The sequence below is a fragment of the Phaethon aethereus genome (assembly GCF_964289735.1).
Source record: "Phaethon aethereus genome assembly, chromosome: 1".
Lineage (NCBI taxonomy): Eukaryota > Metazoa > Chordata > Aves > Phaethontiformes > Phaethontidae > Phaethon > Phaethon aethereus.
In genome coordinates, this window is record NC_138575.1 from 189638655 (window position 1) to 189655886 (window position 17232).

Sequence of the window (17232 nt, forward strand, 5' to 3'; positions counted from 1 at the left end):
TCCTTCCGGCGTGCATCTGTGGGAAGAGTCTGGCTCTGTTTTCTCTATACAGTCCCATTAGTTAATTGTAGATGGCAATTCCCTTCTCTTCTCCAGGTTGAGCAAGTGCAGCCCTCAGCCTCTCCTCCTCCATCCTGTCCTCCAGCCTCCTGACCCGCTTGGTGCCCCTCACTGGGCTCGCTCCTCTGTGTCCGGCCTTTCTTGTGGTAGTGAGCCCCAGGTGGGACTCGGTACTCTGGATGTGGTCTCACAAGTTACGCTCCTGTTGGGTGCAGTCCTGCTAACACAGCCGGGGATAAGGCTGGCCTTTGCCACGAGGGTACATTGCTGGCTCACGTTCAGCTTGTCCCCCAAGATCCCTTTGTCCCTCTGTCTTGCCTGGCAATTGTTACAGCATCCATGGTCTTGCTGTACACTTTACACTGTACACTTGCTTTGCCTGAAATTTTCTGCTGTCAATTAGTCCAAAAAGTTATTCCCTACTTTTTTCTTGATGAGAAGTTCCTTCTGGTAGAAATACATTGAAAGCTCTCACACTGCAGTTACGTTGCGAGATCTTTTTTGCTATACCTGAAATCTCCCTCAAAGCTTGCTTTTGGGGAATAGAAAGAAAATTGTCTTGTCTTAACCTGTGTAAAATAGTAGTGAATATAATACTTGATGTCACTGCACTCAAACTTTCTGGATTTATCTTAAGGAGACAATTATCCTGATTGATTGAGGTTTCTTTTGCATAAGTCAAAGGAACTGTAGGGTATCGGTGGGGTTCATTTCATCTAACTTCAGATAGATAAAAATGCCATCTCCATCCCAAGCTAGTCTCCTGGATTGCTTGATCATCAGTGGCAAGAAAGGCAGTCTTCCTTTGAGGACAATTCATCTCACTGATCCTAGACTCCAAAAGATGTTGCATCTCAGAGATGTCCTCAGCTCTCAAGTAGTACAAGTAGGGAACTCACTGTACTTCCCCACAAGCAAAGCCTGGCCCCACTGGTCTGTAACGTGCCTTTTCATACCATGGGTGTCCAATCAGCAGAGATAACAAATCCCTGCATGCAACCAAGCATCCTCATCTGAGTAGCCACCAGACAGCTAGGCTCACTTCCCTATTAAAGAAGAAGATGTCTTCAATCCGCCCTGGACTCTTCAAAAGAGATAGATAAGTTTGCTGGACTCCAGCAGGTTTTTCATGTGGTCTTTTGCTGGATCAAGTTTGATAATTTTTAGAATAAGTATGTCTGAATAAGGGCCTGATCCTGCAAAACATTAATATTTTTGAATCCATGCACATGCTTGACACTGAACACCTGAGTGGTCTTGCTGAGTTCAGGGCACTACTGTGATCACCATGCTTGGTCAAGCAGTTGGACTAGATGATTGTTGTAGGTCCCTTCCAACTGAAACATTCCTAGTATCAAAATCTATAGCTGAGGTAATCTCCCTAGGCTCTGTTAGAAGTCAATGGAAGGAAGTGAACATTTGCTGTCATCCTGCCATTTCCATCTCAGCCTCTCATTCCTGCAAAGCCTAAAGGTGAACTTAACCGTCCCTTTACCCCAGCTGCCCTACGTACCCTGTGTGGTGCTTATTTACTCCATTTTCTCACTTACTACTTTGCTTATTTTCCACATGGCAGTCCCAGAGAGTGGAAGAAGATTTTCATCCTCTGCTGATGTGGTTTTCTGCTCCATAGCAGCTGCCTTCTTGCTCATCTATAGTGTTTGTTTTCTGCACAAGGGGACATTACTGATTTAATATTTTTCTGTCTCATTTATGCTCCATTTCTCTGTTTCTCTTTCCGTTTCAGCTAGCACTTGATGTGAGACAGTGTGTGGTCTTGTGTTTAAGATATTCACAACGACCTGTGTCCCTTCTCCACCACACATTTCCCAGGGATTGACGGGCAGTTCACCAACCACTCTGGAGCTTAATATTTCCACGTGTAAAATACCCATAACATCACTAAAGCTGTGCAGGTGATTTATTTTTTACTTGGGACGCCAACCTGAAAGGAGAAGGCATTTCAGTTTTATCAACTCAGAAAAAAATTGCTCTAGAAGAAAAGACTAGAACCGAAAGCGCTACATCTGGTATGGAAGTAACCAGTTAATTCCTTTCCAAAGTTGTTTCAAACTTTTCTACCTTTTAAAAAAAGTACACCAAAATAAACACACAAAGTACTTGGAGGTCTCTGCCATTCTCTCCCTGTTGCTGCTGAGACGGGATTGCTTCACCGCACCGAGGCAGAGGGAAGATACTCTCCTTTGCCAGCGCCGGTGAGGGCATTGCGGTCGTGGCTCGCTGTGCTGGGCGGGCGACAGGCAGGTGTGGCACCTCCAGCCGGACCGGATCCGGTGCGTGGTGGTGATAAGGTTTTTGCAGGCATGTAAGGCACTTGGGTTCCCCCGGCAGCAGCATCAGCTGCTTTTTGTAGCTCTCCTCATCTTGCTGGCCATCATTTTAAAGCAGGACTTCATCTGTCAATATGTAAATTGATGGCACCGAACAGGCTGAGGATTGAATGACGGTGATTGCTTTTGAAGGAGCTTAGAGGAAAATAAGAGATCCAAAGTTGTAGTGAAATTAGTGACGCTTTCCTTTCAGTGGGAGTAAAAAAAGGCCAAAATTAGGTTGTTGATGAGGAGAATCTTTTGCTTTCAGACTTTGATATCATAGGGAATGGGCAGGATGAGGAGGAAAAATAGAGCAGAAGAAAAACTGCTTAACGAAAAGAGACAAGCTATGGAAAGAAAGAAAAATAATGCAGTCTGATAAGGTGTTTAATGTCTCAACGTCTGTGCGTTTCATTTCCAAATACAGCACGTGTATAGAGAGGTGGGCTGGGAAGTTGCTGCCACGTTCAGCCAGACCCAAGCTCAGGCCCAGGCTCTCCCCGGCTCCGTCAGAAGCTGAACGTGGCAGCTCGGCTCTGCTTGCCATACAGCCTCCATTGCAAAAACCCCACCAAGAGTGGTCCCAGCATATTACTTAAATCTTGTTCAGCTCGCCGAAAGAATTCCCTTCTTTTCAGCAACGTGTGTGCCTGCCGGCACCCACCTCCAGCAGCTCCAAGGAGGACGGTGGCTCTGCGCCGCGCTGTGCCACACCGTGCCATGCCATGGTGCGCCAGCGCCGATGCCACCGAGAGGTGCCGAGGGCAGCCCGTCATGGTCATCGCTCCCGTGGTCATGGCTCCCACCGTGCCGGGGGAGCAGCGGTCCTCACCACCCCAACCTCCTGCAGTCAGGAGAGCGTGGCTGCGTCTCCCATGCTCCTCGCCGCCTCGCTCGGTCCCTGGTAAAGCTGGGTAAAGGCTGTTTCCCTCACGCTTCCCACCATGAAGTTATTGCAGAATTAAGAGGTTTTCCCGCTTCTGCACCAGGCTTAGAGGCGTTCATTGCCCACGGTGATGGGGAGGTTTTAGGGGTGCCGGGGAGACCCAAAGTCTCAGCTCTGAGCCAGGCAGGACAAGGATTGTGGGCTTCCTACGGAACAGGAAGCACCAAAGCCCTGGGTATAGAGGGTGCAGCCACAGCAGCTCCTTTCCCTTGCTTTACTGGAGCTCTCAGGATCTGCTGTGCTTCCTTTAAACTCAATTTTTTGATTCCTTGAGAACCTCAAATTGTCTCTGAGACAACTAGGAGGTCTTTGGTACCAGGAGAACATCTTAATGATTAAACAAGAATTTATAGTATCTGTAAATTGTGACTTTGAGGCAAAATTCACAGTTGGGAACCTGGCCTGGAACTTTTTAACGTCTGGGACTTGCAGGACCATATTCAGTGTTTGGCTTCTCTACTGAGGCAACCAGCAACATGTACTGGTTAATGCCAACTGTGGGAATTCATGTGTGTGACTTACTTAGATCTGCTGAAAAGCAGACTGAGACCTCACCACTTATCTCATGTAATCAAAGCTTACATTAAAACATCCCTCTTTTTTTCTGCACCCCGCGTGCTCACCACAGAATTTGCTTTTGGGGCAATATTGCTTCTGAGGGAGGTATCTAGGCCGTTACGTCTAACCCAAAGGGTTGCACTGAGAAATTCTTGGTATACTGAGCTGTATCAAAGTTAGATTAGCACTAGAAAGTGATATGTGGTGGTGCCTGATGGCTACTCCTCACGCTGCTGTCAAACACCCTGTCGAGGAGAGCGGCATTTCTCAATATTATAACAACAGCGCTGTCTCCCATTGATAACATCTGACTTGAAACGTCCTGCAACCAGGTCGGGTTTATTATTGAAATTCACCCTCAAAAATCACATGTGGGTAGGAAAGGAGCCGATGCTTACCCACGCTATCCCACCTCCGGAGCTGTAGCACGACAGGCAGCGCCAGCGGTAATTAATTTTCTGCAGCGGGTTCGGGGTGGGAGGTGGGGAGAAGGAAGCCGGAGCATATTAACACAGAAACTTCTGAGGTGGCTGCTCTTCTCCTTCCTCCCCCTCCCTCCTCTGAGGACATGCTGTAGTTGTTCTGGGACGCCACGCTGGAGCCCGGAGCTGCCTTGCTTTGCAGCGTGCTTGGAGCGAAGCCCATGCTGCCCCACGCCGTGGGCCCGTGGGTTGTGCAGGCGCGTGGGTCTGCGGGCTCAAGAGTAATGAGTTACGGGAGGGGGGAGCTCCCGGGGCCAGGCAGCGGCAGATGGCGAGCCCCTGGGGTGGTCGTGCCTGCGGGCGGCTGTGGATGCACGGATGGAGGCTCCCAGAGCGCTCGCGGTCAACTCGGGTTCCAGTTTTGCCCACGGAAGCCCCTTCAAACAGAGGCAGGGCTGAAGGCGGGGTGGTAAAGCAGTGCTGCCTGCTGCCCTCCGCACCCCTACAAAAGAATCTTGAAGCCTGGCTCGCCACGGCTGTCAAATTCTGCTAGACACCAGGGCCAAATGCCACCTGGGCTCCCCAGATCACAGCCCCGCACAGAAAATCTGAGGGTGTCGGGGCTGAGAGAGTGGCTGAGGACGGCTAGGGGTTGACAGGAGGAGGTGTCAGACTCCCTCTCTTCCCTTGTGCCAAATTAATAAATAAATCTCACGGGGGTATAATGCACCATAGCACTTGAATCCTGCTGGCAATAAAAAGTGGATTACAACGCTGTTTGGCTGGCCACTGCGTGCAGAGCCAAGCTGTCACAACAGGATTCAAATCTCCTCCCTAAATCAGAGCAGATTTGCTTGTTGCTTTAAAAAGTAGCTAAGGCGGCAGCTTGGTCCCATGAACCATGCTAGGACCCTTTTTGTATCTAAGATTGAACTAGTCACACTCTCCTTTAAATATGCTTCTTTTTGTAACTCAAGGAACTCTTTTAAGTACTACAGAGATGAGGAAGGGTGTTTTTCACAAGAACATTGTAAACGCACTTTTTTACTGTTTACAAGAACATTTTTCACACTCTTCAAAGAGTTATAGTCGCATGTAAAAAGCTAGTATTTCCGTGAACGAAAAGGATCTCCTTTACCCAGCCATACGCCGCACCTTGCAAAGCCCACCTTCACCTTCTCCCCAGGGTGCAATTAGCAGCGCTGGGGAAAATTGCTATTAACAGGGGAAAAATGCAGGGGAATTCACTGAGCCTCATCTCCACAGGGACCAGCAAACACCGCTCATTTCTCCCACGCACACGGAGCACCTTAAAACTTTCCCCGCATGTTGAGACCCACAGCCAGCTGCAGGAGCGGTTCTCCTCTAATCAATATGGCCTTGGAGGGAGCAGCCACTTAGCTGGGGAGCTCCATTGCCCGGCCGTGCCCCTCCGAGGGGAGACGTCAGGGCGACCGTAGGCTTGAAGGAAGACAGGTTACAAGCTAGTGCATATATGATTGAGAATGAAGGTGACCTACAGAAGTGCAGTAAATACGTGGTTTTCTCTGCTTGGCAAGTGAATTTTGATCCCAGCGTAGCACTGCGTTGTAAAGTGCCGCTGCCATGCCTGGGAAAGCTTATGGGAGGACAAAGAGCAGAAAGCAGCGAGAAGGACAAAGAGGCTCCAAAAGGCACACCACACCCCCCCATTCATACCCCTGCCAAACAGGCGAAACGGAGGGAATGGTTGCAAAATTGTCTTTCCTTGTTTAGAGACACCTGTGTCAGCCTGTCGTGCCCAGGGAAAATAACAGCAAGATCAATAGAGGTGTCTGCGCTGACACTCTTACCATCTTCTTTAAGATGCACCGAATCGCTCATCAGCCTTCGCAGTTAATGAGCCTTTCAGTGGGAGGGAAGACACGGGTTTCTTTCTAAGCTGCCAGCCTCTGGACCTCTCCCAAAGGAAGAAGAAAGTGATGGGCTCTGGTCACGGTCAGAGGTCCAGGCTGTGACTGGGAGGACAGCATGCTGACATAACTCTACTGGAGGCCCCCCTTGGTCTAGCTGTGGGTCTCTGACAGCAGAAGCTGGCGCCACATTTCTCTGGAGGGTACCAGGGCTCCCCTGCCCTCTGCAGCTCGCCGAGTGCTTTACGTGATCCCAAACCTCTGACACACCAACCACGGGTCCTCAGGATGGGGTGGATCCCACCGCCATCCCTGAGCGCTCCCCTGGATGGAAGGAGAGAGAATGGAGGTCCTGCTGCAATTTGACTTTAATGGAGTTATGCGTGTCGGCACTGATTGAGGACCTGACCTGTGTACAGGATGTCAGCGTGCATAATCACACCAGAATATGATGCCTGTCATTTATCATTTGCACCAGTCAGCCAGGAGCCCCCTCACCCGGGTGCTGTGGAGGTACGGAATGAAGTAGTCCCTTTGCAAAGAGCTTACAATTTTGGAGTAAGCACAAACATTTATGCCTTGAAGGGAAGGGAGAGAAATGACATTGCTCCTAGCCCTTGTTTCCTAGCAGGCTTGTATTCATCGATCATGAACCTTAATACAGTTTTCACTCCACTTGTCAATTGTTAAGATAGATTTGGGGGCTGTCAACAAAATGTTACAGTTGAAATGACCCAGATAGAAATAGGTGAAGATGATTCTCACTGGGGCTTCACTGGCACATCAGACCTTTTCCTAGAGGCTCCCGTTTGTTTCCAAGAGAGTTGTACATCCAGTGCCTACTTTCAAGAGCTGCCAAGACAGTACTGAGGTTGCTTGTTTCTCTACCGGGCTTTGGGTCCGAGCAGTTAAGAACTTGGGCCATGAGGGATTTTAATACACTAAAATGCCCTATGTGTTTAACAGAGAGGAACAAAAGCATCAGCTTTTTTTGGTATGCTCAGGGGTAAAATGCTGCAGCTCCTACAATAGCAAATTTGCAACTCAAGAGGACCTGAGCTGATAAATTCAGGTCTAGTCCTAGATACAAGTGGAGCAGTCAGCGGACACCCCTCTGTGTGCTTATAGGACCTCATCAGACAGTGGCACTGGCATTGAAATGGTATTGTGACCTTCAATGACCTTCTTTCTGCTCAGTTGTTTGTTTTTTTTTAATAATTAAAATTAAAGAAGAAAGTATCAGGAGGCAGTCACATAAAAGGGGTCGAGCACAGAAGCATTCATTTACAAAATCTCCCCATGCACTTAGGAATGCAGCTATTTCTTTTATCTATTTGGATGGCCAGATCCTTTCAGATAATGACAAGACTGCAGGCTTTTCAAATAGCCCGTGTCGGCAGAGGGGCAGGATGCTGGGAGAGGCAAGCCCGCATCCGAGCTGTCCGACTCTTGGGAGCTCCTGCCCCGGCTGCCTGTGCTTGCCGGGCTGAGCACAGCTTTGCGGGGAAATCCTCCCGGAGCTGGTGTCCTGCTAGAAACAACCTCTCCCTGCCTGAGTGCAGCCCAAGACTGGAAATATAACTCCAGGAAATCTGCCTTTTTTAGGGGAGGAGGATGCTTTGAAGAGGGATTTACGCCATCAGTGGACCTCCTGGGCACCTCCAGCTTGGGAAAGATGCTCCCTGCAACCCCTCCGAGTTCCTCACAGGGCCTCCAGCAGAGCTAAAGATAAGTTGTCCTGAATTCAATCCATTTCTGAGCTCGCGTTGTGCTCATGGAGAGGCATGGCAGGTCGGGTCCACAAGGACTTGCAGCGAAACAGGAGTCACTTTGTTAAAGTTGGTCATTCACTACCGTGATAAAGTAATTAAAGCCGCCCAGTCTCTTTCTCCCCCCCACTGCTCCTTCTCTACGTACAAACATCAGGGCTCCGGCATAGATGGAGCTGTTGACACTTTGTCAGTGAAAATCCAGAACCGTGCGAGTCAGAGAAATGTTTTATGGAGACTATAAATAGTTTTGCATTAAGGCAAATGTATTCTCCTGCCTAAAATAGATTCACCTTGCAAACAGCTTAAGGACACTTTCAGTGCCAGAGGAATGCTTTCAGACTCCCCTCAGGAGACGGAAACAACATTTTTCCCCCAAAAAAGCAAACAAGACCAGCAGCCGGAGACCCTTGTGCTGCTGTCCCCCGCCTCTCCCCGCTCCCCACCGCTCGCAGCAGCCGGCTGTGCTTGGGTGTCAGCCTGGGAGACCACCCGTCGTCCTTCCCCCAGCAAGGGACATTAATTCACCCAAAGAACTTTTCCAATCATTTTTCCCAGACACTTGCAACAAGCGTGCTCATTACACGGGTGAAAGGGATGAGGAAACTTTGGGGAGGGGGGGAGGCAGCGACTTCCCAGGACGGCTCGGAGCAGCGGGTTGCTCCCCCTTCGCTCCGAAGGCGACCATGCAGCCAGACAATGCAAACATCCTCCCTGCCAGGGCTGCAATGTGTTAATAGCACTCTCCCTTTGCTGAGGAGAAACACCGGCGGCTGGAGTGGGGGGTGGGTGGAGGATGAGAAGATGTCAGAAGAGAAAAAATATTTTTAACTCACCTTTAGGCTGTGCGTTGGGTTGACGACGCAGACAAGTTGCCCGGCAGCTGAGAAAACCCTCTTTGCCTTGTAGTGCTGAAACCGCAGGTGAATAAGATCTAACACAGCCCCAAAGCACTGGGTGAAGAAAAGCATCACAACTTTTGTTGCTGCTGCTGCTGCTGCTGCTGCTGCTGGCGGTGGGCAGAGGAAGCGGCGCCGGAGCCCCTGAGTCCTTGAGCCCGGGGAGGGAGTGCAGTCGGCGAGAGCTACGCTCCGGCACGGCTTAGCATGCCTTCATATTCATCATCAAAATAAGACGGGAAGAGGCTTGCAGCAGCGGGGCGGCCAATGGAAAGGACAGAAATGTTATCCTTGAGGTCCGGAGACAGCCAATAACGAATGCCTCCCCTCCAGAAACTCCCTGATGAATTGAGCCTGGTGGAGAATGTATTATTGAACATTACCATACATCAGCACATTGCATTTATCTTGTGATTACAGCCAGTCATACGTAAGGTTGTGGAGATACGCGGGCAAAATGGATTGCTTAACGTCTCCATTTATTAATTGCCTTAATTTAACAAAAGAGCATTCGGATATCAAAGCTAAATGTAAGGCGTAGGGAAGAAGCCCACCAGTGACACTGTTAGAAAGTAGTAAAAATAGACTAAGTGGACCATGTTTTACTGAGGGAGAAAAATCAAATATGCAAAGAGAGTTACAGTTCCTCACAGGGGTTAAGCAGGAGTGAGAACTCGCTATATAAATAGATTCACGTCTGTGCATTGATGCTTTGATTTGGTTTTTCACCGCTCTGAAGTTTTCTAAATTTTATATTCTGCTACTTCACAAGGGTCCCAGCAGACACATAGCATTTCCCCCCGCCACTAAAAACAGGAGAGGTCAGGTCTCAGCTCTGGTGTAACTTGGAATAACTCCATTTGAAGTCAGCGATGTTTTCCTGATTTACACTCGCCAGTGGATCAGGTCCTTTGGACACAAAACATGGTAATTACTGGATGCTGGAACTACGTGAGCATAAAAAGGCACAGAGCATGCTTCTAAAAATAATGAAATACATGATGCATGAGAGCACACACAGAGAGAAACTTGCACTGAGGGAAAAGTGGCTTCTAAATCAACAGAATAATTAAACATGCAGAAGGCTTTTTCTTGTCATTCATCTGCATATCAGTGGGCAGGAAATTACTAATTAGCCATTAGATCGTCCTAGCCATTAAAAAGGAATTAGGGAAGTGCAAGGAAAATAACATGCTTTTGCATATTATTACCAGTGCGTATCTCTCTTGGTGGGCAGGGATCCTTTTCGAGCCATTGAGTCTCATTAAACTTGAGTCCCCGTAACCGGGTTTTCCGGGAGGTGACTGCGCCGAAGCAGCCGAGGGAATCAGAAAGCACAGTCATTTCATGGGACAATCCTGTGTGATATGTTGCTCTGCTTGTTAATAAATCAAAGAAGGTTAATTTAATTAGCTCTCTGCCAGAACTTCCTATCAGGGTGCGATTTAGGCTTGCTAGCTAAGTACTCAGATGGCTTATTTAGCCTTGGTAATCCTTTTTCCCTTCAAAGCAGAACAGTTAAAAGTAGCTTTTCTTTCTTTTTTTTGGGGGGGGGGGAAGGGGAATGTTTTTTTTTCAATGTGAGCCTGGCACTGGGGGTGAGGCTGCTGAGCAGCCCCCGTACAGCCCGGGCTTCAGCCTGGGACTGGATTGTCACAACTGCCTCTTCCTAAATCAATGCTGCAATACTGGCTCTGCCAGACTGCAGAGAGCCTGTGCTTAAAAAAAAAAATAAAAAAAATTTAAAAAGGAGGCCTGAGTAGATAAATAATCGGTATACTGTGAATGCTAGAACAGCTGATGACACACCCCCCCCCAAAAAAAAAACCCAACATTAAAGATGGGAGGAATATGTATCTCTCAGTTCTGAACATTTGCTTGTAAATGAGAACAGGAGATAATTTTTGCAGTGCTGAGAGACACTTTGAGAATATTTTCAGACAGACTTGAGGACAAGGGAGTGAATTGATTTGCTTGAATGTATCCTTTTCTCTGTTCCCAAAGTAACTGCAAGCATCCAGCTATTTATTATTTATGTCTTCCTGATTTGTAGTCACAAACACTTAATACCAGCAAATTTCAGTCTGCAAGTTACCAGTGCGAGTATTCTGCTGTCAAAGCCTTAAAAGAGTAAAAGGTGCTTGTTATTTGCATTGGTTATCGCCACCTAAAGCCCCTGGGATTACTTTTGTTTGACTGATTGATTGAGTCAACAGAATGCCTAGACTTGTGGGGCACAACCACATCCGTGGGCCGCAGAGATGGCACCCCTCATCCCTGCCGCCCAGCCAGCCTCGGGGCTCTGGCAGTGCCGTGGTCCTGCCCCCCTGAGACCCAGCTGCCTTCCTGGGGGGAGCAGGAGAGGTGCCCCCGACCCTACAGGCGCACAGGGACATCTTCAACCTAAATCTGGGCCACCGGGCTGCTCTACAAAAAGAGTTGTCATTCTTGTGAAGAAAAGACCACCTTCAAGGCTGGGTGAGGGACCTTTCTGGTGCCCAAATCCCCCCACGCATCTGCGCCCATCTCGTTTTCTACACGTGTGCTCCCGAGGAACATCTCCCCGCCAGCAATATTTGTGGAAAAGGATGAAAACGAACACACGGTGGACCTGAAGGTAACTCCTGCTCAGACCGTGAGTTCACATTCGTGGAGATGATTTTGGAAAATACTTCATTGCTTGTATTCTTTGTGTCCCGAGACCCAAACGCAGCACTCGCTTACTTACTGCATTTCAACATGTGACTTAGCACCGGCTCGACAAGGGACCTACATCAGCCGAGCCGCGGCAGCCGGCCGTGCGTGCAGCTTGGCTTGCAAGCAGAAACTCAGCAATGCGGTCTGGTGTGCGGGTGTGGAGCCAGATCTTCCTTCTGCTTTTGCACACAGGGGCTCTCAACCAGCGTTAACTCCATTCGTTTGGGTCGGCGGTGGCCTCACCCAGGCTTGGAGATGCAAGGTCTGCTGCCCTGCCTGGCCTCAAGCCAGGGATTGGGTCCTCCATGGCTTTGTTTAGCTGTATGGATACAGCCAGCGAGAGGAGGAACAAGTCCACCTGCAAGGGGCACTTGATGAATCCCGTTTAACTGCTGGTTGCTAATTTCTGGTGACTGTAGCTGTTATTTCCAAGATAGCTAATTCTGTATTGTGCAGGTGGGATGTGGCAAAAGGCCATAAGCTAAATCTTCATTAGGATCCAGATTTTGCCAAATTAGCAGCTCTAGTGACATCACCATAATACGTATGGGATTATGAGGTCCGAACAGCTCAGCTGCTGGTGCGGCTGCGTCAGGATAGCATGATAATAGGATCAGCTAGACATAAAAACTGGCCGCAGCGGTGTTAGCTTTCCGGTTTGCCCGCTTTGCTTTCGGTCGGAGCTGCTGAGGGGAGAGGTGGGAAACTGTGGGTGCCCGGGCACTGTGACTTGGCAGGACAACAGCCTGGGAGATGCATTGCTTAGTCCAAACCCAAAATTAAATCACAGGGCTTGGGTTTCAAACAGATTTATTTATCTTTCTGACTGGGCACTTTTGGGGGTAACCTTCCTACATGCTGCTCGCTCTCCCTTCCAGCCCTGCCAGACACCACAGGCATAGCGAACCCGAGTTTCTTCTCATCCCTACTGGTATATCGTGCTGACACCCACGGGATGGTTCCCATGCAGATGGCACCAGGCTGCCCTCCTTTACCAACAGCCATAGGGGAAACCTAAGGCGCCTCAGACAACACCGGCACGAGTCCTTATCCCAGGGATGGGAGAGGCGGATGCTGTTCAGGGCATCGTGAGTATCAGGCGGCTCAGCAGCATGCTTGCACGGCCCCATTTCTGACTGCTGGTAGGATTTCCGGCCGGGCTGGCTGACGTGGGACGTACTCTGTTCCACCGTCGATATTTCCGTGGGGAAGGAGCCAGACCAGGCCAACCTGCAGCTGCCCTCGGGCAGGGACAGCCTGCATGGGCAGCTTGGGGCAGGGAAGGACCCCTTTTACACCCTCAGCCCAGCCTTCCAGGGGTGCTAGCTGACTATTTAAAGAGGTCACTGTCCCCATCTAGCTAAGGTTCAAGTCCATTTTCTGCCTGGCCAGGGGCTGGAGAGGAGCAGGATCCATGCCAACCAGTTACCTCTCCTGTGAGTGTCTACATCTGAATGCATCAGCCCGGCTCCCTTTACAGTCGTGGGCGGAATGAGGCATGCCTTTCCCCTGACCTGGCTGGGACGTCGGGCAGTTTTCTGCATCCTTTGGATGCAAACTTAGTGTACGAAGCTTCATCTGCTCTCCTGGGTGTCATGGCAGGATTTGAGGAGAGGTGTTTGCACTGTAAGTCAACATTTTCCTCTGTTGTCCACCAGGCATTTTAAGCAAGAACATAAGAAATGTCCCACTAGCTCAGGGCAATGGTCCCTCCAGCCTGGCGCCTTGTCCCCAGCAGTGACTACAGGAGATGGCATTTCCAGTTGGCTCATATGCAGGGTCCACCACCTGCTGTCCTTTCTCCTGGTATTCCCTCAGCATCTACAGCTGTTGTATTGGGGCATTGGAGGGCACATCCCCGGGGAAGAAGAGACAGCAATTTTTAAATCTGGGAGGAGAGTTGTAGCCCTCCAACCTGACCCCTGTAAAGCACGTGTCACTTCATACCAACTGCTTTGTGATTTGGTTGGAGCCCATCCTTTCCAAAGAGCCTGGGTTTGAAGTTTCCCCTGAAGGAGACCAGTGGCACCTCTTGGTAAGTTCTTCCAAATGTTATTTACCTTCACTGCTAGCATTTTTTATCATATGTCCAGACTGAATTATTTTCTTGCATAAGCAGAAAGTCGTTGTGCTTTCCCTTGCTGGAGAAGCCTCTGCCATGACAGGCCTTCTCCATGTGAAGACGCGATTTTTGCCTAAACTCTCCTTCAGTGAACCCAATAGACAGTGTTTCCCTTGCAAAGCAACTTTCTTGCCCAAGATCAGATCATCCCTGCAGCTTCCTTATGCATTTTCTCTGCCTCCTCCTCTCTTCCTGAGCCTGACCTGTTCCTCACAGCTGATGAGTACAGAAGCAAAGCGACCCATTTGTCTCACAGCTTCATGGTGCACTGGTTATGGGTGTGACACATCCACTCCTTTTGGTCCCCACTCCCACACCTCCTCTTCACTTGCAGGGCAGATTTCACACTGCTTCAGCACAGCCACGTGGGAGCCAGAGCTGCCTGCGGGCAGGGAGGAGAACTGCAAACCTCTCTGGAAAATGCATGGAGGTACTCCCTCTTCTCATCTCCTCTGGTGTCTACAGTGATGAGAGGCAAGAGCATCAGCAAGTGTTTTTCCCTCTTTTAAAATATTTTCTATTTTTTCAAAAGCAAAGTGCCATCAAAAGTTGTTGTCTGTACCAAAATACTTTATTTATGCTGAATTATCTTGCCAAATATGTTTTCAAAAATCCATTTTGACTCCATGCAAAGATAAAAGCAGTAGCTGCACTGGAATTGTACAGATGCTTCAAGCAGAAACTGCTCTTAAATGTCTCGGTGATTTTCATTTTCTCAGAAGGACAGCTTTTCTTGGGCAAGAACTATCAAAAGCAGTCTTTAAAGCAGTTAAATAACATGCCAATTAAGATAACGGTGATAAATGCCACAGATAATCTTACAAAACTAGGGAGAAAACAGAATTTGCTGAACTGGAATCAATTCACAGTTCCAAGGTTCTTCCTGACATTTCCTCAGCGCTGCCTTCCTCCTCTCTCCGAGCAGCTCATCTTCAACCATGTGCGGCCATCGCCCGCAGAGCTCGTCGCCCCACATCCAACACCCCCGCCGGAATAAGCAGGGATGCACGGGGCCAGCGTGCATGCGTGGGCCATGTCTCCCCCACCTGCCACAGGGCAAAAGCCATTTCTGCACCCACTGGCCACCTGCAGAGCATGGTCAATGCACAGCTGCTGAGCTGGGCTTTTCCTGCCCGTCTCCCTTCGGCAGAGACTTTCATTTCCCTCTGGTATTGAAGGACACTAATACAGCAAGAAGTGTTTTTCTTTTATTCTTTTCAAAGACATCCTCTCTACACTATTATTAGCAGTACATGAGTTTTCTAGTTGCTGGGTCTAGAGGGGGATTCTTCATTTCTCCTTGGCCTAGGGGAAAAGGTTGCTGCCTCCACCTTCTTAATTTTGTCCCTTCACACCGCTGCGTTTGGTATGCTCTCCCTTCCTCTGCTCGCTTATTAATGGGAGAGTTTACGGCAATATCTCACGCCACTTCTCTCTGCAAATGTTATACCCGAGGGAGCATCTCCTTTAACTCTCACCAGCAAGTCAGCAGCTCAATAAAGACGCTTTACATTTTCATGCTGTTATTCGATAAAGTAACTGCCATCATTTCCTATTCACAGCGGCTGCCTGGTGCCCACGTTACCATAAGGACATACTGCTTTCGGTTGCCAGCCTAACGCAACGCCCCGCGGAGAGTCCCGCTGCCCCGGGCCATGCCGGCATGGGGGGCGGATGGACCGTAGCCACCTCGGTCGCCTTGCGCCGGGGGGAACAAGCACCAGGAGCCAGCGGTGATGGATGGAGGAGGCTCCTTTTCCTGCCGACAGCCTGGGCAGCGGCGTGTTCAGAGGCAGCCTCTAATTCTGCGCAGGTTTTAAGGGCTGGGGACTTTCTCATTTGCCGGGGAGCCCGCCTGAGAGGCTGCCTCTGGTCACGCTCTGCGGGCTGGCGTTTCGCTCCCAGAGCCGCGCTCAGCCGGGGGAAGCGGCAGTCAGCAACGCAGCGCCGGTGTCACGCTCTAATCTCCTTAAGCGTGCGCCCGGCTCCGGCGCGGGTTCGTAATCAGGGTGCTGGGGGACTCCCTCGGAGCCTGCCAGGGTCGCAGCAGGCTTTTTTTTTGGGTCTGAGAGCTTTCAGACGCACACATGCATGGAGGTGTGGGGAGGACAGGCAGGTGGCAGGGACGAGACAGGCTCGCTGTGCTCGTGCCAAAGCGTGAGCAGCTTCTGGGCACGCAGGTGAGCCCTGCTGAAGCAGGTCGTGCTGCTCCTGCCTCCCTCACGGAGGAGGAGGGCCTGGGCAATGAAGAGGTGGAGGGCTGTATCCTGATGACCCATCAAGATGGACTGAAGTAACTGCCCTTTGGGGTCAAAAGGGTGAGAAATGATTCGGGCTTGCTTCGGAGCTTTGGATCCTACATCCGTATTTTCCTCATCTTGGACTCTTCTGTCTTCAAAATCTGGTCGAGGCAGATTTAGGAGACCTTCATCAAGGATTTTCCAGCCGTCGGAGGTGGCACACATCTTCCTCTAGCAGATGCCTATGCCTGAGTTAGCTGGCCGTGCCTCTCGAGACAGTGGGAGGAAGCAGGTCTGGGGCATCTCAGCTTAAAGGAGATATCTAAAATGGGTTTGGTGACTCACCACCTAAAAGTACCAGATGGCCTCCACAGAACGCAGGCGTAGCACCATGCTCCTCTTGTAACCAGATGAGATGAATCCCAAGCCCAGAAAGCTGGGCATTGCCACACAAGCAGCGGCTCCAGTGACATCCTGCAACCCCGCACAAGCCCCTGCACATCCCACCCAGACAGCGGGTGCCTTGGCAGGGGCTGCTTCAGGGAGGTCCTCGTTGTCGCCGGCGCTGCTTGGCCGGCACCGCAGGAAGGCCATGATCTGGAAGAGCAGCCTCTGCGACGGGTCCTGCCTGCTGTAAGGGTACGTGCACAGACCGCGCTGCTCTCCCCGGCCATGGCATCCCCCTGGCCTGGCCCTAGCAAAGACCCCAGAGCCGAGGTGGCCTCAAATTAGTCTAGGCACACACCAGTGCAAGTGTCTCTGTGTCCCCACTGTGCTTTGGGCAGTTGGAGCTTCCCATTGCCAGCTGTACACCAGTAGAGACCACTTGCCAACACAGACATGGGCCAGGGATGATTGAACAATCACCAGCTAGGTATAGATTTCAGAGCCCTTTTCTAAATTTCTAAACCCTTTTTGTGAGAGTCTCTGGGACAGAGACCTCCAGGACAAAGCCCAGCAGTTACCTCCTGTGCGGTCGTGGTGAGCACAGGGGCCACCACCACTATCTAAAGGTCTTACCAGCTCCTGCCATCTAAAGGATCACAGGTCCCACTGATGATCACTGGCCAGGTGGGACACTTAGACCTTCCAAATCTGTGTTTACTCATTTGAAAAATGTGCCTGCCAATGTCAGCATCGCTGAGGTTTTGCTGCAAAGCTCAATTAGCTAATGGCACAGAGATTCGGAGAGCGACGTGGATGGGAGGCAGTACTCAGTGCCAAGTACTGTTAAGATCATTACCACATCCCAGTGTATCACCAGAGGCATCCACCCCTCATGAGCTGCACCCCG

At 50.1% G+C, this 17232-nt stretch overlaps 1 protein-coding gene across 1 annotated transcript in view; it reads right to left on the minus strand.

The window, feature by feature from the left end:
* The window catches only part of SIAH3 (siah E3 ubiquitin protein ligase family member 3), a gene marked incomplete at its 3' end in the record, with an annotated part of 51962 nt that extends 42874 nt beyond the window's left edge, over positions 1-9088 (minus strand). The window contains exon 1 of the mRNA XM_082007310.1: positions 8817-9088. Coding sequence (XP_081863436.1) covers positions 8817-8951 — 135 coding nt within the window. The 5' untranslated portion in view covers positions 8952-9088. The remainder of the gene's footprint in view (positions 1-8816) is intronic.
* Positions 9089-17232: the final 8144 nt, after the last annotated feature.